Source organism: Mustela nivalis (genome assembly GCF_964662115.1).
Source record: "Mustela nivalis genome assembly, chromosome: 6".
Lineage (NCBI taxonomy): Eukaryota > Metazoa > Chordata > Mammalia > Carnivora > Mustelidae > Mustela > Mustela nivalis.
In genome coordinates this window covers 84,968,854-84,992,060 of record NC_139025.1, presented here as the reverse complement: position 1 = coordinate 84,992,060, position 23,207 = coordinate 84,968,854, and the positions used below count along the sequence as shown (strand labels likewise).

At 54.2% G+C, this 23,207-nt stretch overlaps 1 protein-coding gene and 1 long non-coding RNA gene across 3 annotated transcripts in view; one reads left to right on the top strand and one right to left on the bottom strand.

Moving 5' to 3' along the window:
* The window catches only part of LOC309867157, a 185,002-nt gene that overhangs the window by 139,704 nt on the left and 22,091 nt on the right, over positions 1-23,207 (bottom strand). The gene's annotated exons all lie outside the window — the stretch shown is intronic.
* On the top strand, positions 5,895-22,740 carry TYRO3 (TYRO3 protein tyrosine kinase). 2 transcript variants are annotated; one of them, XM_082733690.1, is made up of 19 exons: positions 5,895-6,256; positions 8,035-8,218; positions 8,469-8,569; positions 9,316-9,486; positions 10,955-11,041; positions 11,851-11,966; positions 13,535-13,712; positions 14,399-14,544; positions 15,115-15,259; positions 15,647-15,776; positions 15,857-15,957; positions 16,212-16,307; positions 16,593-16,673; positions 17,027-17,119; positions 17,559-17,680; positions 18,091-18,200; positions 18,385-18,544; positions 18,742-18,878; positions 21,256-22,740. In XM_082733690.1, exons 1-19 carry the CDS (start codon positions 6,136-6,138, stop codon positions 21,647-21,649), a joined length of 2,673 nt encoding a protein of 890 aa, XP_082589816.1. In that variant the 5' UTR covers positions 5,895-6,135; the 3' UTR covers positions 21,650-22,740. The 2 variants fall into 2 exon arrangements, with proteins under 2 accessions (XP_082589816.1, XP_082589815.1); XM_082733689.1 differs by lacking the exon at positions 10,955-11,041 and having other exon boundaries at positions 6,009-6,256.

Below are 23,207 nucleotides of genomic sequence, written 5' to 3'. Positions count from 1 at the left end.
AACACAAGGATACAATTAAACAAACCCAAATTGTGGAAAATTCTACAAATGACCCAGTGTTTTCTATAAATTTCATGTCCCAGAGAGAAGGCGACCTTTTACATATTTACAAATACATAAGACACTATCAATTAAATATATGGTCCTTGTTTGGATCTTGATTCAAATAAGCCTAATGTAAGAACATGTTTTTTTGAGACTGTTGGGGAAGACTAAACACAAATTGGGTTTTATATTAAGGATTAAAAAAAATTATTGGTTATGGATGTGGTTTTTTTGAAAAATAAACTTTATTTTATAATATTTTTAAGGGACGCCTGGGTGGCTCAGTCAGTTATTCATCTCCCTTTGGCTCAGATCATGATCCCAGGGTCCTGGGATTTAGACCTACATCAGGCTCCTTGCTCAGTGAGGAACCTGCTTCTCGCTCTACCTGCTGCTCCCCCTGTTCATGCTCTCTCTCTGACAAAAAAAAGGGGGGGGGATAGTTTTAAGATTTTATTTATTTACTTTTAGGATTTGGTTAATTTATTTGAGATAGAGAGAGAGAGAGAGAGAGAGAGAGCATGAGCCAGGGGGAGGAGCTGAAGAAGGGAGAGGGAGAAGCAGACTCCCTCTGAGCAGGGATCCCGATGAAGGGCTTGATCCAGGACCCCGAGATCATGACCTGAGCTGAATGGAGATGCTTAAGTGACTGACCACTCAGGTGCCCCTTTATTTACTTATTTTTTAATATAATCTCTGTCCTCCAATCTGGGGCTCAAATCCATGACCTCAAGATCAAGAATCACCTGCTCCACTGACTGAGCCAGCCAGGAGCCCCTAAAATAGTTTTAGATTTATAGGAAAATTACAGTTTCCATTTACTCCAAACATAGTTTCCCCATTTCTTAAAAAAGATTATTTATTTATTTTGATAAAGGGTAGGGGGAGAAGAGGAGTAGAGGGAAAAGGAGAGAGAAAATCCCAAGCAGGCCCCATGCCCAGAGCAGAGCCTGACACAGGGATTGGTCCCACCACTGGAGCTCATGACCTGAGCTGAAATTAGGAGTTAGATGCTCAACTGACTGAGCCATCTAAGCACCTCCAAAGATTTTATTTTTAAGTAATCTCTCTCTACACCCAATGTGGGGCTCAAAGCCACAGCCCTAAGAGCAAGAGTCACCAGCTCCACTGACTGAGCCAGCCAGGTGTCCCCCATTTTTTAAAAGATTTTATTTATTTGAGAGAGAGAGAGAGAGCACAAGTTGAGGGGAGGGCGTGGGAGAGACAGAGGGAGAAGCAGACTCCCGCTGATTAGGGAGGCAGATGCCACTCAATCCCAGAACCCTGGGATCATGACCTGAGTCAAAGGCAAACGCTTAACTAACTGAACCACCCAGGTGCACCATTATGGTGGGGGGGGATAAAGTTTATTGAATGATAGAGTACTCAAATAAATAAACTTTTTAAAAAAATGGGAGGCAAGGCCAACCCTCTCAGGGGCCTTCCCTCTTTAGGGGCGCCTGGGTGGCTCAGTGGGTTAAGCTGCTGCCTTCAGCTCAGGTAATGATCTCAGGATTTTGGAGGTTTTTTGATGGCTGCATAGTATTCCATTGAATATATATATGCCACATCTTTATCCATTCATCTCTTGTCAATTTTTAAAGTGAGCTCTACGCCTGATTTGGGGCTTGAACTCAGGACCCCAAGATCAAGAATCACATGCTCAACCTACTGAGCCAGCCAGGTGCCCCATTTCCCCTGTTCTTAACATCTAACATTAACTGGTTACATTTGTTAGAATGAATGAACCAGCATGCCTGGTTGAGGGAATCAGGGAGCCTGCTTGAGATTCTCTTTCTCTTCTTCTGGCCCTCCCATCTCTTGTGTGTATGTGTGTATGCATGTGCTCCTAAGACTTGCTTTTAAAAACTCAAGGAAAACTTTCATAATTGAAAGTTTTTTAGGGGCTGCTGAGTCGATTAAGCATCCAAGTCTTGATCTCAGTTCAGGTCATGATCTCAGGGTCTCAAGTTCAAGCTCTACGTTCGGATCCACATGCAGCGTGGAGCCTACTTAAAAAAAAAAAAAAAAAAAGTTAAAAAAAATAGAACCAGAAAAGTATCACTTGCCAGGCTGTAAAAAGGGCCAAAAAAGGAAACACAGACAGCTAGAGTGTATTCAAACAAATACACTCACACTCACACATGTATTTCCTTTTCCAGGTGATAAGGGCCCTCAGGGCCATCCCTAGGCGAAATTTTTTTTTTTTTTTAAAGATTTTATTTATTTATTTGACAGAGAGATTACAAGTAGGCAGAGAGGCAGGCAGAGAGAGAGAGGAGGAAGCAGGCTTCCTGCTGAGCAGAGAGCCCGATGCGGGACTCGATCCCAAGACCCTGAGATCATGACCTGAGCCAAGGCAGCAGCTTAACCCACTGAGCCACCCAGGCGCCCCTTAGGCGAAATTTTGAAGAGGAAAATTTTTTTCTTTCATGTGTTTAGATCCATGTGCTGTTTCAGAAACCCCAAACTTATTGTTCCCTTCCAGCCTCCTCAGTTTACTTCTAGGAAAAAAATCTGAGCATTTGAAAGTCCCTTAGTGACTGTACATCGAAGTTCTGTCTTTCCTAGGGATTCACCTTTCCACTCCATCTTCCCTTGGGCAAGGCGTTGCACTGATTCCGACTCAGGAATTTTAGGCAAGCAGTGTTCGGCAGGCATGGGGGCCATCCCCAGCACTCCTGCCATCACACCGGTAGGCAGTGTGCCTCCAAGCCCTGAAGGAGTGGCCTCCTGGCTTTCTCTAAAGGGATGTGGAGCACAGTCTGCAGCCTGCCCATTCCAGACGCGGCATGTCCCAACTGACCTCTTGAACCAGTAAGTAGTCCAGAAAGAATGGATCCTTGCTCACAGGGCAGCAAGACTACGTTGACCTCATGGCTCACCTTGGTTCCCTCTTGGTCCATTCCTCCTCTTCCCTGAATGGAAAGCTGAAGCAGCTTCTTCCTGAGACTGATGGAAATGGCCATCAGGGGATTCTGCTACTATGGGCAGATGGTTTTTGTTTGTTTGTGTGTTCGTTTGTTTGTTTTAGAGAGAGGGGGTGGGGAGAGGCTGAGGGAGTGGGAGGGAGAATCTCAAACAAGCTCCATGTCCATCTCGAGGCCACCATGGGGCTTGGGGTTGGATCTCAAGACCCTGAGATCATGACCTGAGCTAGAAGTCAAGAGTTAGACACTTAATTGACTGTGCCACCCGGGTACCCCAGGCAGATGGCTTATCTTTCCAGGTTTGTCTGTGTCTTCTCTCTATCCTTGGCCTCCTTGGGCAGGCCTGGATCATAAAAGGCAGAGTGGGCAGATACTTACTTCACCCAAGAAGGGAGATGCCAAGGCCCAGCTCAGCTCAATCCACAATAAGGGGCTGCTGCTGGCCATTCCTCTCCTCTGTGGTCCCTTCTTACTCCCTTGAGGTAGATCATAGCTGGTAGCTGGCTCTGGTTCTGTTCTGAGGACAGGAACTCCTGGGACAGCTGCTCCTGCATTTTGTCAAATACATTTCCTGTTGATTTGATTAGTTTCCTTCAAAGCAATGCATTTATGAAAGAAAGGAAGATTTTGCAGGCATGTATTTGCACAGGCAGCCCACCTCCTTCAGTCACACACACACACACACACACACACACACTTTCTCCCCATCCACCCACAAAGTGTCAGTCACATTTAGAGTTTGCACAAATGCACACCCTCCCTCGTACATCACAATGCACACCCTCTCACCCACCTACACACTTCTTCCATAGAATCACACCTGCTCATATACCCTTAAAGCACGTTCCTATACCATGCTGAGAAAAAGAGAGAGAGAGAGAGGTTAGGAATGTGTTGCTACAGCTCAGGAAGGCAAGCACTCTGTGTGGGAACTAGAAAGTCAGAAGACCAGGACCCCACAGTCTCCCCTTCCTCCTGCAAATAGAAATACTAAGAATAGAGAAGGACTCGAGAGCAGGGGTAAAGAAAGCAGACTCAGAGCTCCTGGCCCCACCAGGAAAGCGTGCCGCCCCAGGGTAACAGTGATGTGCCTGAGGCCTGCACTGAGATAAGAATTTGTCTAGACTGTGAACGCAGAAAGCAGTGGCATCCACGTGTCCAAAAAGCCCATTTGGACTGGTAGCTAAGGGTCATCCTCAGGCTTGGATACCCCATTGGAGCTCAGGAAAGGAAGGAAGAAATGGGGGGAGAAGGGAAGTGGAAGGTTGGGTTTGGGCTCTGTGTTCAACGTCCTCTGGGAGAGAGTCTTTCCAATGTCAACCAGAGTCAATAGGAGAAGGCTTTCTGCAATGGAAACTTGAAGTCCCCTGGAGAGGGGAGAGATGTGGAGAGGGCCCCAAGGGGTGATGAGTGCCCAAGTGCAGAGCTGCGGCAGCCACTTTGCCGCAGCAGCAAATAGGGCCCCAGTGCACTTGGCTTCAGCCCCAGACTGCCCTCTGCCTGCCCTGACCCGACTCAGCCCAAACTCTGTGGATTCTGGAACAGAACAAGTCTTTTCCTTTAAGAAAGGGTCCTGGAGCCCACCCACAGCACCCAAGGAAACTGGCAGAATGCCAAGCTACACTGAGACTTCAGGCCCCTGCCATCCAAGTCTGACAGCCCTGCTGAAGTCTCTCCTGGTGTTGCCACCTGAGGGCGCCTGGAGCTGGGTCTGAGGCTGCTGCCGGCGCTGCTGTTGTTATCATTAGGATAATTAATAAGCATGCACTGACGGGGCCAAGTGGAGGAAGAGGAAGGACCCTGCTGCTCATGAGAATCCCTGGAAAGATCCAGTGAGGCTGTGGGGGAACAGGGGACTGAGTAGCTCGTTCCTCCTCCCTTCCCAGGACTTCTGGAAAGGGCACTGGGAACTGGTTTCAGGGGACAGGTAGAGAGGCAAGGGCTAGGGGAGGGCAAACACTTGGTAGGCTGCATTTGGAACCTGCCCTGCATCTGCCTGACAGGATGTCTTTGGGCACAGCCACCCCCGTGATTACTGGTTGTGGGGCAGGCCAAACTCTTGAGGCAATTATTCATTAATTTAACAGGCATCTGTCTATTTATGGAATGCCTACTGTGTGCAAGGTGGTCTGCTAATAATAGCTGAGGTTTTATTGGATACTGTGAGGACACAGCCAACTTTCACACCATGTCCTAGGGGATGGGGGTGGGGAGCAGAAGCAGAGGAAGCAACTAGGAAGAATGATAACCCCCAAAGATATGGACCATGGGGCTTTGGCCTGTGTGGTGTAGCAGTGGGGGTGTCAGAGATAAAACGTGAGGATTACCAAAAAGATCTTGGAAAACTCGAGACCCGAGGCCCAAGATCCTGGAGGAAAAGGGGTGGGAAATGGAGCACGGATAAGGGAATTTTGGGTGAAAGACTCAAGAAAAAGGCAGGAAGGAGTGTTAGTCCAGTGGGGGGAGTCTTGAGTCACGATTTCGGGGGCTCTGACGGTTGGGAATTTAGGGGGCTGAGATGCTTCATGTCCTGAGATGGGGGACGGGATTCTGGCATCAGAGCCTGGACAAAAGTTGGGGTGTGAGAGGTTTTAGCGAGATTTGAAAGCAAGATCTGGAGTGCTGGGTTTGAAAGGATGCTGGAGAGAGTTAAGGGAGAGGAGGGGCGTGGCTGAGTGCGCCACCCGGGCAACACGGCCGATGCTCGGGTCGGCCTTGGGGAATCTGGTCCGGGGTCCCGCCGCTGTTGGGGAGGTCGGCGGGCGGGGGCCGGCCGGGCAGGCGGCGGCAGGGTAGGCGCTGGGAGCCAGCGGCTCGAGGCTCCGCGGGGGGGCGGTACGAGCTCAGGCTTGCGGGCGGGCGGGCTGGGGAGGAGGCGGCGGCTCGCAGAAGAACATGAATCAGCGGCGGCGGCGACGGCGGCGACTGCTGTGGAAGAACCGCGGTGGCCCAGCGGCGGCCCCGGGGACCCCGCGCTGCTGACGGCGGCCGGGGCGACTCGCAGCGGGCGCGGGTCTCGGAGGCGCGGGCCCCAGCGCCGCCCCCGGTCCGGCCCCCGCCCCTCCCGCGGCCCTCCTCTCTCGTCCCTCCTCCTCCGTCCCTCCTCCCTCCTCCCTTGTCGCTCGCGGGCCGGGCCCGGCATGGTGCGGCGTCGCCGCCGATGGCGCTGAGGCGGAGCATGGGGCGGCCGGGGCTCCCGCCGCTGCCGCTGCCGCCGCCGCCGCCGCCGCTGCTCCTGGCGGGTCTGGCCGCTCTGCTGCTCGCGGAGCCCGCGGCCGCAGGTAGGGGTTGGTCGGGAGGCGGCGGAACGCGGGGGGTTGCGGAGGGGCGCGGCCGGGTGGGCGCCCAGGGACCGCAGCGGAGCGAGCCCCGGGCCTGGGCGGGCGAGAGACTTGGGCGGGGGGACCCACGCTGGAAGGCCGAGGCTTGGGGGCTGGGGGAGGGGGCGCAGCGCAGCGTCCGCTGCTGGTTCTCTGGCCGGAGCCCCACCCCCAACTTTCTCGCGTCCGGGGCTCTTCTGGAGGGGTGGAAGGGGAAGGAGTAGGGCTGTGGGCTGAATGGTCGGGGGAGGGGGGCGGTGTTAGGAACTGGATGTTCCCGCCTCGACGTATCTAGTTGTTTGCTTCCCCCCTCCCAGTCCTGGGGACCCCATTCTGCCCGCCTTACACAGGAAAGTCCCACTCCGAAACCGCAGGGGCTGGACTCAGCGCCCAAGAGGCACACCTACACCATTTGGGCACAGGGGCTGTGAGGGTGCCCAGTCGCAGAAAACATCTGGACACATGCTAGTTCCTGTACTCAGAGCTTCCTGAACCCGGGAATGCTGGCGAGGATGGACCGAAGCAAGGTGGCCGGTCCTTGTGGGGGTTATCCTTGTGTTCCCCCGTGGCCACTGAGACATTTGCGGGTGGTAGGAGCGAGTGCTCGCACCCTGCCTCTCCCAAGTTCACACGACACACCTGCGGGACTGTTGGGTGTGTATGCGGTGTGAGGTTATCCCTCCTTGCCCCGTGACCTGCGCTGTGTCACAGGCTAAAGCAGAAACAACAGAGCTGGCACATGATTTTGGGACTGAACTCCCTGCCATATGAGATAATCAGGGAAGGGAAGGCAGAGAGTGACAAGTATTTACAAGACGGGAAAGGTGTGTATCTCTGGATCAGAGAGCCCAGGAATTTGCCTAGAGTCTCACAGCAATGGCAGGATGAAGCAGGACTGGATTCAGCCCTGTGGGTAGTTCTCCTGCCCCTCTGCTTAAAAACACGCGGGGAGCTCAGGAGAGGGGTGTGTGTGTGTGTGTGCATGTGTGTCTGTCTGTCAGTACCCGCAGGGTAGTGTTCCACAAAGTGGCTCCTGTTGATGTGACAGTAGCTCAGGGGTCTTGGGCTCCCTGCTCAGGGCCCCTCCCCTCCCTCCTCCCTCCCACCTCCCTAGCACCCGCCCCTGCACACATTCAGGTATTAATAGAGCGGGTGGCTGCCAGGAAGGCTGCCATGTGTTTGATCTGACGTGGTTCTGCAGCCATATGTTCTCCACTTCAGGGGAGCACCCCCTCCTTCTCTTCCTCAGCCTCCTTTCTTTTGCTGGGGCAGGGTACAGGGGGATGCCAGCAGCAGTGTGAAGTCTGGCCAGACACCCTGGGCCAGCAGAGAGCTGGCCGCCTGTTGATCTCCATGGGTACAGCTGTCATTCCCAGGACAGTACCTGCCCTAGGTGTATAAGAGGGCCCCACCTTTTTAGCCTGGCTTGCCTGCCTTTTGGTGGTTGCGCTCGAACTTCACATCACCTAGTCAGGAGGTGTGGGGAAAAGGTCACTTCCTTAGAGCTGGGGGGAACTTGGCAGTAGCAGAATTGGTGCCTGGAGAGCTTGTCATTTTCCTCCCCCCAGCCTAAGCCCAGGCCACCTTCCCGCCCACACTGTCCAACCTCTGTTTTCTTGACCATTAGCTGAGGATGAGCCCTCTGACCCAGAAACTAGGTTCTGGAAGCCGATAGGGGACATTTCCAGAGACAGTCTCCCTGTCAAGTGGGCTGACACCTTCTCCTTCCCACCTCTCAGGCCTGAAGCTCATGGGAGCCCCAGTGAAGCTGACAGTGTCTCAGGGGCAGCCGGTGAAGCTCAACTGCAGTGTGGAGGGAATGGAGGAGCCGGAGATACAGTGGGTGAAAGATGGGGCTGTGGTCCAGAGTGTGGATCAGGTGTACATCCCAGTCAGTGAGCAGCACTGGATTGGCTTCCTCAGGTGCAGGACGGTGGGGGAGGGTGTGGCATGCCAGCCTGGGGGCAAGTTGTGCATTTTCCTTGGGCTTGGGAGCTGGGGGCAATGCTGATGCCCAGAGGTGTGGGTTTTTTTTTTTTTTTTTTTTTAAATTTGGCAACCTAAAGAAACTTCCAGAAGTGGGGGCAGGCTCAACCCACTGAGTCTGCCCAGCATAGCTGCGCCGCCTCCCCCCCCCACCCTAGGAGGTGAGCCTGGTATCCTGTTTCCACAGCCTAAAGTCAGTGGACCGCTCTGATGCAGGCCGGTACTGGTGCCAGGTGGAGGATGGGGGTGAAATGGAGACCTCCCAGCCAGTGTGGCTCACAGTAGAAGGTGAGGAAGCAGAGACATGGGTGGGCATGTCGGCCTGATGCATGTGCTGCTAGTGACCACACCTGTGCGGAAGAAAGTTCAGTGGAAGTTGATTTGCCCCATTGCCCTCTGGAGCCTGATTGCACCAGGCTCCAGGCCTACCCCAGACATGGGAAGATCCTACTCACTGGAGTCTGGGTATTTCACAGCTAAGGGGGCAGTAAGGACCTCCAATCTATGGGGTACAGTAAGTTTCAGTTGTCTGAGCCACAAGCCTAAGCACCCTTCGGGGGCTGGACCCTGTTCTGCCAAGTGGCCAGGCCAGGAGGGGGAGGCGGGCTGGGGGAGGGGAGGAAGGATCCGCAGCTGTGGGAGCTCAGAGCTGTTCAGCCCAGGAAAACAAAGTGACTAAGAAAGTAACAAAGGACCCTGAACGGGATCTGGGAACTCTGCTAAGGCTTCCGCCCACTCCCCCTCCCTTTCTGACCCTCCTCCAGCTCCTCACCCTCTGCCTCCTCCCCTGCTCTGAGCAGGCTGTTGGAGCAGGTCTGGGAAGAGCCCAAGGGGACAGCATAAAGGATATTCCTAAGATGCCCAAAGAAGAAGCTCCCCCATCAAGCTAGCCACCTGTTTGGCGGTTGACCCAATCCTAAGGGGACCTGTAGGACCTTCTGCATAGGGGACTGTAAATGGTAGCAAACTTGTGGTTTGGGTAGTTGGAAATCGGGAAGGGGCAAGGTTCATTCCCCAACCCCCTTTCTCCTTAGGTGTGCCATTTTTCACTGTGGAGCCAAAAGATCTGGCAGTGCCACCCAATGCCCCTTTCCAACTGTCTTGTGAGGCTGTGGGTCCCCCCGAACCTGTTACCATTGTGTGGTGGAGAGGAGGCACGAAGGTTGGGGGACCGGCCCCCTCTCCTTCTGTTTTAAATGTAACAGGTGAGCAGCCGCAGGAGGGGGCTTTGAATAGGGGTGGTGAGACTGGGCAGTGTGCAATCTGTAAATCACCAGGTCTGCTGTTGTGAGTGTCTGGAGCCCACCCCGGGGCCTGGGGACATGAGCTGCACCATTACTAAGCTGGTTAGTCAGGTGTGCAGGGCTGGCCAGGTGAGCTGATTAGTGGTGATCCTACCGGGTGTGCTCGAGGCCACTGGAGCCTCTTTCCGTCCTGCACAGCAGCTCCGGCCGTGCACAGCTGGCCCTGGGAGAGGAGTCATGTGAAACCAGGGGCACCCATTTCCCCCACCCCTCCCAAGGGAAGGAGCCAGGAACCAGCCCACGCAGAGCTAGCAGGAGTGTCTGGCCGACTTGCCTAGAAGACAACAGTCTAGGGCTGCAGAGTGGGGAATGGCAGGGAGAAGCAAAAGGAGGGAGGTGCTGCACAAAGAAACAGGAGCCTCCTCTCCTAATGGCCCTTTCCAGAAATTTCTAGACATTTTCTCAAACAACTGTATTTATCCATACCTCCACGCAGCTAGACCCAAAGCAGCAACACCTGCACACCCACCTGGGACCTCAGGCATTTAACGAGGCTTGTGAGGCTCACTTCTCTGTGAAATGAAGCTAATGTTCCTGGTCGAGGCTTGAACTGACTCAAGAAGTTGGGAGTCTGAGCTGGGTCTCACATGCTGGAGGGTGGGAGGGATAGGTATGGATGTGTCAAGTCCCCAATACGAATCTTGAGAAGAGATGGGCTGGGGGTTCTGTTCAGGAGGTGCTGGGTTGGAGCCCATGAGAGGGAATGTTCAGTTCAGTTCTCTCCAGATGTGCGTGGTTGGAACCCTCCCTGGCAGCCTGCAAGATAATAAGCACTCACTGGACTCCTACTCCACACACCACACTGTGCTAGGCACCACGGGGGATCGCGGGAATACAAAAGAAATAGAAGCCATCAGTCCAGCCCCCAAGGAATTAGTGTAATTGGGGAGACAAGACACATGCATAAGGAGCTGAGAACTATTGCAGGGCAAAGAATGCAAATCAACAATGATAGGGCTGCCGAGTAGAGCAAACTGAGAAGGGCTCTGGAATGTGCAGTAGAGGCGTGAACAGAGAGGGGAGGCAGCTTTGTGCCATATGTGGGAGGTGGGATTGAGGCAGGGGGAGTAGTATGACCTTTCTTGTGTGTTTCGTGTGTGCCACACACTTTAGGTGAATTCCCTCATTTGGTTTGCACAATTCACCCAGTGTTGGAAATGAGAAGACAGAGCACCAGCACTGGGTATAGCCAGGCTCGTTAGACTCCAGAGTCCCTGGTCGTACCCAGTGTCTAGCCCCTTCCTCTGACTGGAGGGACTAATAGGATATTCACATCCAGAGCCTGCATAAACCCCATTCCCTGGTCCCAGGCTGAATGGGAATTGCTGCTTGGGGGTGGGGGGTGCTGACTGAGGTTTTGTGGCATCAGGGGTGACCCAGAGCACGGTGTTCTCCTGCGAAGCTCACAACCTTAAAGGCCTGGCCTCTTCTCGACCAGCCACCGTTCGCCTTCAAGGTAGGAGGACTGGCGGGAGGGAGGGTGAGTGAGGCAGGGGCCAGGGGCCTGCGCAGCAGATGAAGTACAGAATCATTTGGTGTTCCCTGTTCTGCCTTCCCGAGGCCCTGCTGGGATCTGAGGGATGAAGGGTTAATTGGCAGAGCTCCATCCCTAGTGAGAGCACCTGAGACCCTGCCATGGCTGAGATGAGAATAGAAACCTGACGTCACAGCAGATTTCCCATCACGAAGCAGAGTCCTTGGGAGGGAGGCAGAGAGGGAGGTGGAGAGGGAGCCAGCAGGAGATGGTCAGGGCTCATGCCCAGCCTTGCTTCTGCCAGTCACAGTGGAGGGAATGGGGCTGGGGAAAACCGCCAAGCAGGGTAGCAGAGATCCAAAGGGTTGGTATGCATAAAGGGAGAGAAGAGAGGAGGGAGGGAGCCAGTGTGTGGGGGAATGGGTTGTGGCTGTAGGGGCTGCCTCTCATTTGTCTCTCCCAAGGCTAAGGTACTGTGCCCCCCACCCCTGCGCCCCCACCACACCCACTATCTTATCTTACACCTTGGTCAGATAGGGGCCCTGATTCAGAGAGAGGCGACTTCTCCCCACAGCCAGCCGACACACTCCCTGGTATGAGCAGCTCTCCCCCACTGGCTTCTTGGCTTGTTTATAATTGTAGTTCTGGGAGTGCTGAGTAGCCATTGTCAGGTGTGGGGGGAACCCCAGACCTCAGGGAGGGACTTGAGGCTTGATGCCCCTGCTTTCTGCTTCCTCCTGTCCTTCCCGAGCACTGAAGTCCAGGGTGCTGACTGTCCCTCCTGTCCACAGCACTGCCTGCAGCCCCCTTCAACATCACAGTGACGAAGCTCTCCAGCAGCAATGCTAGTGTGGCCTGGACGCCAGGTGCCGATGGCCGGGCCCTGCTCCAGTCCTGTACGGTCCAGGTAGGGAGCCGGGGGGACAGGCTCTCCTGGCCATGTTCCTTCTGTGGCTGCCTCGATGGTGCTCCGTTCGCAGTGGTATCCATCCCATTGACCTACACTTGTCCGCAGGGCTGGGTCCCTAGCTCTCTCCAGGTGTTACTGTCCCCTTTACCAGGAACAGCCCAGCCTGCCCCTTCCCACAGGGTGCTCTGGCCACCAAGTAACTGGGCAAATTGTCTCAAACCCATACATTCTTCAGGCTGGAAAGCAGATCACTAGAGCAGATTTGAGATGCCTGGAGGCGTGTTTCTTCTGTCGGCAAAACCCCAAACCTTTGATTTAGCTGATACTCTCCTTCCCCATCCCCTGACTCATGCCAAAGAGAACAAGGCGATTGGAGGGGGTTCCAAGCCCCGGAGAGTAGAAAGCCTGGGTGAGGTGATACCAAAAACAAGAGGCAATGCAGCCTTGTTTATTTTCATCTGTTTACTCAGAGGTATTTAAGGAGCGCCTTTGAAACTGTTGTAGCCAGTTCCCCCAGGCAGGAGAGGCCCCTGCTCTGGGCTGGACAATTTGGAGGACCCTGCTCTGGCCCTCCTTTGGCTGCATTCCTTGCCTCTGGGCAAGGAGGCTGTAGAGACTAGGGGATATGCCCATCTAGATCATGAGGCTACCTGCCTCCGCTTCCCCCAACTGCCACCCTATACCATTTTCTAGATACTCAAGACCTCCTCCCTATGATCCCCAGTCTGCTTCTAGGACCTGTGTAAGCCTCTTCCCTGGTCTGTCCTTAGGAGGGCTTGGTTTGTGCACCTCAAGTACATTCCTTAGGGGAGTCAGTATGCAGGCAGCACTGTCCATACCCGCGCATTTGGTGTTCCCCTGGGTATAGACCCTTGGCCCACAGGCTGGCTTTTCTTATGCCACCACATTCTGGCTTGGGAATCCCAGGGACCAGGGGATTATAAATGCAAAACTGATCTTTCAGGTTGTTTTGAAGCTTTATTTGTCCATATACCATCATAGGAAATATTTTGTTTAATAATTTGTTAGCTGATTCTAACATTTACATACTTAGCCACATGGTATGTGGCTCTCCATTTGTACACTTATGGTGGGCGTCCTAAAAAATGTGAGGTGGAGGTCTGGTTCACGATGCCCCTAGAGTCCCAGTTACTCTGCCCTTGAGAAACTGACTCTTTCGCACTGGCGTGTAGTTATAATAAATGGGAGCTCTTCTAACTGAGTTATGTACCAAGCGAGAAAGGGTATGAGTTTTCTGGAGTAGTTGGCAACGTCCTTGGCAGAAAAAGTGGTGTTTGCACTGAGTTTTAAAAGATGAGTTGGGCTTTGCTAGGAAGAGCAGTTCCAGGCCAGGGAGCAGCATTTGCAAAGGCGTGGAGGCGAGGATCCTTGTGTTATTAGAGTGGGGGCAGGCGGGAGGGGGTGGGTTGCAAGTGTTTGCTGATAGGCTTAGAGGAGGCATTAACTCAAGATACACCCCCCTTCCTGGGCACCCTGCTCCCACCCAGGCCTGTCCCACCTTCTGTCTCCCTCCTCTTCATCGTTCTTTTGCTGTTCTTCTGTAGGTGACACAAGCTCCAGGAGGCTGGGAGGTCCTGGCTGTGGTGGTCCCTGTGCCACCTTTTACCTGCCTCCTCCGAGACCTGGCACCTGCCACCAACTACAGCCTCAGGGTACGCTGTGCCAACGCCTTGGGGCCTTCTCCATATGCTGACTGGGTGCCCTTTCGGACGAAGGGCCTAGGTAAGAGACTTAACAGGGTGGAGTGGCTGGGCAGGGCCTGAGTGGGGAAAAGGCAGTGTTGGCTTCAGTTCTGAAGGAAGTTGCTGGAGAGAGTTGTTACCTGAAGGGAGGATCCTGCCTCCTTCAGCAAGCACCCAAGTGTCTGCTGCATACCTATGAACTAGATGAATCCCACCCCTTCCCCTGCAGCTTTAGTTCTAGGGGGTGGAGCAAACATGCAAATTAGGAAAGATCTGATAGTATAGTGAGGAAGAGTTGCTCCCAGGGTGGTGTAGGTGTACCCTATAAAGAGAAGTTTGATAAGGAACAAGCCATACTGAGGCTAGGGGAAATCACTGTGGAAGACGGCACGGCAACTGCAAAGTTCCTGTGGCAGGAACTTGCTTGGAGTTCTCTTACCAATTGCTGAGAGTTGGCGGGACTATGAGGGGGCAAGGGTGAAGGATGCTGCTGAGGCAGTAACTAAGAGCAGTGCTGTACCTAGTGGGGTGCTGTGGGGCTTGCCATTGTTCACCTCTCCTCCACAGGACCAAAGGTGAGAGCAGTCAGAACTGGGAGTCCCGTTCTAACTCATACCTGTAGCTGTCTGAGCTGTGTAGCTCTTGAGAGTTGGTTCCAAAGGCTAGCACGGGATAGTGATGGTGGGGAGGGCAGGGCTCTTAGCGGTATTCTGTCTTTGGGTTCAGCCCCAACCAGCGCTCCCCAGAACCTCCATGCCATCCGCACAGACTCAGGCCTCATCCTGGAGTGGGAAGAAGTGATACCTGAGGGCCCTTTGGAAGGCCCCCTGGGACCTTATAAATTGTCCTGGGTTCAAGACAACGGCACCCAGGTAAGGGGAGATAAACCTCAACTCTCCAAGGGCACCAGAGTGCGCTTTCAGGGCTCAAGACCTTCAGAGCTTCCGAATGGCTGTCTTTGGTGGGCCCTGGGACTTTGGTGGGCTGGGCTTCCCAGCATCCCAGAGAGTCCACTTTTCCCCACCTTCCCCTGCAGGCTTCCCTCCTTACTAGATTGTCTCCTGTTAGAATTGCATCCTGTGGTGACCATTTCATTTGTAAAGCAGGAAGCACATTCCTGAACAAACTGGGGGAGGGCACAGATAAGGCTCTTATCCCCAGCCTGGTTCCCTCCCAGCACCACACCCCTCCCAACACCACAACCCACCCCTCCCACCCCCCCTACCCTCGCAGGGACTGAGCCTTGTTTGTTGTGTTCAGGGGAGGCTTCTGCAGCCTGGAAGGGGAATGTGATGACTTAGCAGGTTGTGTTCCTGGAGTCCCTGAACCCACAGTGTCCCTTGCCTACTGGGTTCCTAGCTAGACCACTTTCTGCATTCAGGCCTCTCTGAAGGCCTCCTCCTCTGACTCAAATGTGGGATGGGGGCTTTTCCTGGCCCTAGGGTGAGCTGACAGTGGAGGGGACCAGGGCCAACTTGACAGGCTGGGACCCGCAGAAGGACCTGACTGTGCGTGTGTGCATCTCCAATGCGGTTGGCTGTGGGCCCTGGAGTCAGCCACTGGTGGTCCCTTCGCATGACCATGCAGGTGAGGCCTGTAGGGGAAGGGCAGACGGGTCATGGCTTTCAGGGGCAGCCTAGATTGGTGGGAGGAGCTGGGCAGAACCTTTGCTCCTAATAGATCCAAAGACTCAACTGTTGAGGCCAGGATTGGTATTTGAACTATATGCCCTTCTCCTCCCTCTGCCCCAGCACTAGCATAGAAGTCCCTGATAGATTTGTAGGTTCCAACAGCCAGGGCCTGTCACTGACAGGGTAGGAACTCTTGGGGCTTCCTTTGGGCCTTCTTTCCACTTGGGACCTTTATGGACCCAAGAGAACCTCTTGTCCAGGCCAGATGGCCATCACTGGAAAGTTCTAAAGGGACTCCTTTTGTTAGCCTCGCTCATGCCACTGGCTCTGTCTCCTCCCATAGGCCAACAGGGTCCTCCCCATAGCCGCACATCCTGGGTGCCTGTGGTCCTGGGTGTGCTGACAGCCTTGGTGACAGCCGCGGCCTTGGCCCTCATCCTGCTTCGAAAGAGGCGGAAGGAGACACGGTTCGGGTAAGGGGGTAAGGATGAGGGAAAAGCAAGAGGTGACAGACGACCTTGGAGCTGACTCCGACTCTGGGGTTTCACCTTAGGCAAGCCTTTGACAGTGTCATGGCCCGTGGGGAGCCAGCTGTTCACTTCCGGGCGGCCCGGTCCTTCAATCGAGAGCGGCCTGAGCGCATCGAGGCCACATGTGAGTATGGAAATCTTAGGAAACGTGGGCTGCCTTCGTGCCCCTAGCTATATTCTTTTTGCTGGCCCATGGGTTTGGCCAGTGTGTCTGAGCATCCATGAGTCCTGAGCACACAACAGTGAAAAGAAACACAGAACTACCCTCATGGAGATTTACCATCCTGGCTGAGCCAAATGAAGCTCATGTCTGCTCTGAGGGCTGAGACTGGGGTGCAGGTCAGGAGTCCAGGAAGCCCCTCTTCTCTCTCCCCACAGTGGACAGCTTGGGCATCAGCGATGAGCTCAAGGACAAGTTGGAGGACGTGCTCATCCCTGAGCAGCAGTTCACCCTGGGCCGGATGTTGGGCAAAGGTGTGTGGGGCTGCGTGGGGGTTAGCTGAGTGGAGGTTGTCTTCGATGGCTCCACGTGCTTTGAGGGTGTGGGCTTGGGGCAGCTCCTGTGAACAGGATATGCTTGAAGACTCCTGAGTGTGGGCTGTTTGGGGGAATGGTGGCTGGAGATGCAGACAAGGGAGTCTTCCTGCAGTGGCCTAGAGTCTAGTGATTTGTGTCCCTGAGGAGGCTCACCTTGGAGAAAAGGGGCTGGGGGGGGGGCGTAGGGCAAGGACCCTCACCGTTATTTGGATCTGTTCCTAGGAGAGTTCGGTTCAGTGCGGGAGGCCCAGCTGAAGCAGGAGGATGGCTCCTTTGTGAAAGTGGCCGTCAAGATGCTGAAAGGTGAGTGGAGAGTAGAAGACACGGAGTAAGGTGTGGCAAAGGTGACTGAGCCGGAAGTAGGCTCTGCTGTGCCCCTAGACTTTCCAAGAAGAGTTAGTACTAACTAGGATGCTGCCTGTGCCATGTGAATAATTCAAAAGCAAAAACCCACACACGTTTGTGCCCTCGCCTTTGCTTTCTGCCATCAGCAGTGACTGTCCTCTGGGCTCCTTCAGGGTGATTACAGCTATCCGAACCAAAGGGAAGACCGTTAGCAAGTGGAGAAATGGTTGGAGAGCCCCACTGCATGTGGACTTAGACCAGAATTGGGGGCACATCTCCCTTCTTTCCTCCCTGCCGTCCTTTTCTTCCAGCTGACATCATTGCTTCAAGTGACATTGAAGAGTTCCTCAGGGAAGCGGCTTGTATGAAGGAATTTGATCACCCACACGTGGCCAAGCTTGTTGGTGAGCTCCTTCCTCAGGGGCGACAGATACACAATAGGGCTAAAAGTGTGCTCCCCCAAGGTGGGAGGGCAAGCCTGTAGGAGAGAAGTTCGGACTTAGCTGGTGAGTAAGCAGGGAGCAAAATCACGAGGAGGGTCCTGGCTGAACTCTGATCTCCCTCCAGGTAAGGGATTTATTGTGTGGGCCCTGTACCAGAGGTCTGCACTGAAAGACTGCTCATGTGAACAGAGGAGAAGGAGGGGACAAGTAGATGCTGCAGAGATCTGGGGGCAGCCACATCTTAGGTGGTCACCAGTAGGTAGGTCAGTGTGGACTTACAGAGAGGGAAGTAACAGAGTTAGGGCTGGAAGTAGGGCCTAGCAGGTGGGAGACTCATGCAGACTCCTGAGCCATCTCTTGACTGCTGTGTGCCCTGCTCCTGACTCTCTCTTGTCCCCAGGGGTGAGCCTCCGCAGCAGGGCCAAAGGTCGTCTCCCCATCCCTATGGTCATTTTGCCCTTCATGAAGCACGGGGACCTGCACGCCTTCCTGCTCGCCTCCCGGATTGGGGAGAATCCCTTTGTGAGTGCCTGGGGTGGACTGGCTGGGAGTTGGAAAGAGACAAAGACCCTGGGAGAGAGTTTGGCTTGGTGGGCAGGGCCGATCAAGCTGGTTAGGAAGAGAGGCAGCCTGGCTTCGACCCTTTCGATGTTAGAAGGCTTCCTTCTCCCTCACAAAGCGCTGCTGAGAATTTTAGGCCGGGCCAGGGCCATTCTGGGAGAAGAGACCTCTGAAGCTCCGTTCTGGGAGTGTCTTGACTCTGGGATGCTCCATAGGTCTCCCAAAACTTCTTTGCCTTGGGAAGCCCCGCTAAGTCCCCTCCTTTCAGTAACCCCAAGTCTTTAGGCTTTCTGGCCAGGGAACCCCCTTCATCCTACCCTGCCTGGGTAGGTGAGCAAATCGGGCCTGAACTTGCCCTGTCTGCCCACCAGAACCTGCCCCTGCAGACCCTGGTCCGGTTCATGGTGGACATCGCCTGTGGCATGGAGTACCTGAGCTCCCGGAACTTCATCCACCGAGACCTGGCTGCTCGGAATTGCATGTATGTGAATTCTAGAGGGCTGGGGGGTGGGGGCCAGGGGGCGGGGACAGAGCAGCTTGTGATAGGAGGACTAGCTTATGGTCAGCTCTCACCTGGGACAGTGTGTGCTGTGTGTGGGGACAGCTGGGGAGCCAAGATGCCATAGTTCTGTAAGGCTGACTCCATCCTCCAACACCCCTCACAGGCTGGCAGAGGACATGACAGTGTGCGTTGCCGATTTTGGGCTCTCCCGGAAGATCTACAGTGGGGATTACTATCGCCAGGGCTGTGCCTCCAAATTGCCTGTCAAGTGGCTGGCCCTGGAGAGCCTGGCTGACAACCTGTATACTGTGCACAGTGACGTGGTAAGTTGGGTGGCACAGTGAAGTCTGGTGGGGATGCCGGCAGTGTGGCCGGCCCTGTAGAGTCCTCAAGAACCTAGCCTGGTCCCTTCTTTGGGCTTGGGCTGCCTGCTTAGAGCCCTGAGGTATGTTCGGCTTAGGGCTCTGCCCTGCCCAGGAAACCTAGTGACATCTCCCCTCCAAACTTGCTTCCATCCCAGTGGGCCTTCGGGGTGACCATGTGGGAGATCATGACTCGTGGGCAGACGCCGTACGCTGGCATTGAGAATGCTGAGATTTACAACTACCTCATCGGCGGAAACCGCCTGAAACAGCCTCCGGACTGTATAGAGGATGTGTGAGTACCCTGGGAAGGGGATTTGGGGAGGAAGGAATTTGGGGTTTCAGGTGCTGGCTGCCGCCACAGCTGCTGGTGCAGTAGGAACCCAGGACCTCAACTGGACCTTTTGTTTAATGTCCTTGTCATTAGAGGGAGGACCAACCCCCACCCCAAGCTGCCTCTCTTCCTCTGCCACCTCCCTGTTTTCTTTCTCTCCCCCTTTCCCAACCTGTCATATTTTTGTTCCACCTTTTCTTACATTCTATTTTCTCCACTTTCCTGGAAGAACCAGGAACCCCAAGGGCAGAAGGTACAGGGTTGAGCAATAGTGCACGATTCTGTCACCTTCTTCCCACCCCCACTCCTTCTCAGTCCCCAGCTAGTCTAAGAAAACCTCCCAGGCTGAGCCCTCCCTCCCCCTCAGAGAAGACTGCACCGGGGCAAGAAAAAACTGCTGCTGTATTACATTCCTCCGCTAGACAAGGAGGGAGTGCGGGGGTGCTGGAGGCTGGCCTCTTCTTAAGGAAGTGGAGACACCCAAGATGCTGGGGAGAAGGGAACTGCCTTCTTTCCTTTCTGAAAGCCCGGAGCCCTTGGGAGCCGGGTAGGGTCGGGATACCCGCCCAACCAGGGTAGGGTTGTAAACCCCTCATGACTGGAAGACTAGCATTAGGTGGGTAGTTTACAGGCATTCTTTCAGGTAATCCCCTTCTCACCCTATAAGGAAAAGACTCTCATTATCGCTATTTTGTAGATGAGAAACTAAGATTAAGGAGGTTAAGTAACGTGGCCAAGGTCACACAGCTATTAAGTAGCTGAGTTGGGATGTGAACCTAGATCCCTGTGATTTTAGAATAGGTGCCTCTTAACGATGACGCCAGACATACTTTGTCCGTTCTAGTGTTGTATTTCCCACCCTGTGCAAGCCAGAGTTTCCCTGTGGCCCTGGAGGACATTTTCACTAGTACCAAGGAATCTGCTCCCTATTTCTTGCTGTGGGCCAAGAACAGAGACAGGCACAAGAAGGCCCAGGCTGAATGGTGGGGTTCTCTTTCTCTAGGGCAGTGGGTTTGAAGTCGGAAGGTTTAAAGGAGATCCTGTACTGTGGATGAGAGGGAGATCTGAGGGTGAGAGCCAGACCCTACCCCTCCTCCTTGAGCACAGCTCAGGGTGTGGCAGAGGCAGGAGCTCAGGTTTCCCTGTAGTTGCAGCCTGCTTGGGCATCTGGAGCAGCAGAGGTTCCACTGGGCATCGGGGACCAGGCCCCAGCTCAGCTTCCTCCTAGGCCAGAGCTAGTGTTGTCAGTAGGGCGGGTGCTGGCCTCCTACCAGCCAGCCTGGTGGACAGGCGCCAATTGGCTCCTAGCACAGCCTTGACAATGTAGCCCAGCTGGGCCACATCCCCATGGCCCCGGACCATTTCCATGGCCTCTTCGATGTCTGGCACCATTCCGCCCATCACTGGGGGCCTCTGTCAGGAGGGCCAATGAGTGGGACAGTGTTTGGGGCTTCTGTTTGTGGGCACAGGAGAGTCAGGCATTTGCTCTGACTGCGTCTGTTCTCAGTCCTCTTCCATTAGTTCTTTTTTTTTTTCCCTTAAGCCTGAAGCGTTCCCCTGGAACAGGAATAAGACCTCAGGGAATCTGTAAGGCTCCTGAAAGTGTGTGTAAAAAGTGTTCCTTCCCCAGGGGAGAGGGCTAGAAGCTTTTCTACATATAAAGATGTCCATGAATAATGAAGATTTAAGTCATCCTGAGTGGGTGGGGATTTAGGACAAAGGGCGGCTGTTCAGATCCTTGCCATTAAAATAACAGTGACTCCTGCCAGGTTCTGCAAAGCAAAAACACTCCCCTCCTCCCCCCCACGTTGCCTAGGACAGAGCCAGCTCCATCACTTTCCACCTGTGTGACCTTGGTTGAGGTTTTTTTTTTTTTTTTTTTAACTCTTTTTTTTAAGATTATTTATTTATTTATTTGACAGAGAGAGATCACAAGTAGGCAGAGAGGCAGGCAGAGAGAGAGAGGGGAGGAAGCAGGCTCCCTGCTGAGCAGAGAGCCCGATGCGGGACTCGATCCCAGGACCCTGAGATCATGACCTGAGCCGAAGGCAGCGGCTTAACCCACTGAGCCACCCAGGCGCCCTTGGTTGAGGTTCTTAACCTCTCTGGCCCTCAGTTTCCACAGTGGTAAAATAGGACTGATTTATTCCACAGGGTTATGGTGAGAATTAAATAGTAAATGTAAAATACTTAGACGAGGGCCTGACACAAAGTAAGTATGGGCTCCGTATGGGCGTGTTTAGGAAAAGTTTTCCAAATCCTGGTTCTGTAGGCTTAAGGGGCCTCTGCCTCCCCTTGTGGTTTCTTACTGCCTCCCCTCCTGCTTCTCTCACCCCAGGTATGAGCTCATGTACCAGTGCTGGAGTGCCGACCCCAAGCAGCGGCCAAGCTTCACATGCCTGCGGATGGAGCTGGAAAGCATCCTGGGCCACCTGTCCGTGCTGTCCACCAGCCAGGACCCCTTGTACATCAACCTGGAGAGACCCGAGGAGCCGGCCGAGGGAGGCCCCCTGGAACTGCCTGGCGGGGACCAGGCCAGCAGCGGGGCCGGGGATGGCAGTGGTGTGGGGGCAGTGGGGGGCACCCCCAGTAGTGACTATCGGTACATCCTCAGCCCTGGAGGGCTGGCCGAGCGGCCCAGACAGGAGGAGCAGCAGCCGGAAAGCCCCGTGGGTGAGGCCCAGAGGCTGCTGCTGCTGCAACAAGGGCTACTGCCCCACAGTAGCTGTTAGCCCACAGGTGTCCGGGGCCATGCTGCTGGCCGATGAAGCCCCGGCTGACCCTAGCCCAGGCAGCATGGCGTGGAGGCTCCTGTGGTAGTCCTCCCGAGCTGCGCTGGAAGCCTGGACTGACCAAATGGCCCAATCCCAGTTCTTCCTGCGGCCACTCTGGCCTGCCTGGCATCAGTTCAGGCCTTGGCTGGGTGGAGGTGGGCCAGGCCTGGTTGCCTAAACCCAGGCAGCTGGCAGGAGGGGGTGGTTATGTTTCCATGGTTACCATGGGTGTGGAGAGGAGTTGGGGGAGGGTAGATCCAGCCCTGTGGGCCCCTACTCTCTGGCCCAGCGGCCCCTGCTGCTTCAGTGCATGCATTGAGGTGTCTCTGACCGCCCCCCAACGGGGGGCCCAGCCCTGCCTGTGCTTGGGGTTCAAGTGTGCGGGTTGCTGCTGCTCCCAGAGAGATGCCCTTGTGTTATTCCCCTGTAGGTGAGAGTTGGTAAGGGTTTGATGCAGTCAGGTCCCAAGTGCTGCTGTAGGAGGCAGTGGGACACTCTCAGGTCTGAGTCTGCATCCCCTTCCTGATGACCCATCCCACCTAGGCCAGGAGTCATGTGCAGCTGACCAGGTCACAGCAAGGCATGTTGAATTTCTGCAGGCTACTGTTTGCCCAGCCTGTAAAGGTAGTCCACCCAGCCTGGCAAGAGGAAGGGGTGCTGTGGGCCCTGCCCAGGAACGCGTGAGGCCAGAGAGGAGTCCCAGAGCCCCTCTTTACGCCCTCCCACAGTCTGTCTGAGCATGCTACCAAATCCCAAAATATCCTAAGACTAACAAAGGCAGCTGTGTCTGAGCTCAATCCTTCCACGCAGCATCCCTTAGTCCCAATTTTCCCTCTCACTGGAGACCCTCTTCTGTCCCAAGTCTCCAGATGCAGAGAGAATATAGGCCTGATGGCTGGTGTGGGTGAGAGGGAGTTACTGGAGCCTAGACCCCAGTCCTGGTAGGGGAGCCCCCGGATTGCATGGGGCAGGCCCCTGCTGTTAGGGATATTTCCAAGCCGTTAGAAGCTGTTTAAAAACAGAAATAAAATTGAGAACTAAAGACCCAAGGCTTTGTCTCTTAACTGTTTACTTTTTTCCAGATCGCAAAAAACGAAGCATCACTGCGTAGAGAAAAATCTGGAAAGACATATGCCAAAATGTTAACAGCTGTTATCTTTACATGATGTGAGTTAAAGGGACTTGTTTTCCTTTGGGCCTTCCAAGTTTTCTGCACGGAGCACAAAATGCTTTTGTGATTACAGAAGACCCCAAAGAATGGTAATTAAAGATAATACATGGTCATTGTAGACAATAAGGAAAGTGTAGAAAATCATTTTTAAATGTGCCAAATACCTGTATTTCTACCACCTAGAGATAGCTGCCCTTGACCTTTTGAAAACATAAATGTTTTGAAAAGTTCTTTATCTTGGAATAAGGACAAAGACGGCTCTGGCTGTCTCTTCCTCTTTCAGACTTTCCTTCTATCCTTGGGTGTGGAGACTTTGTTCTCACCTGTATACCATTGCTGGGAGCC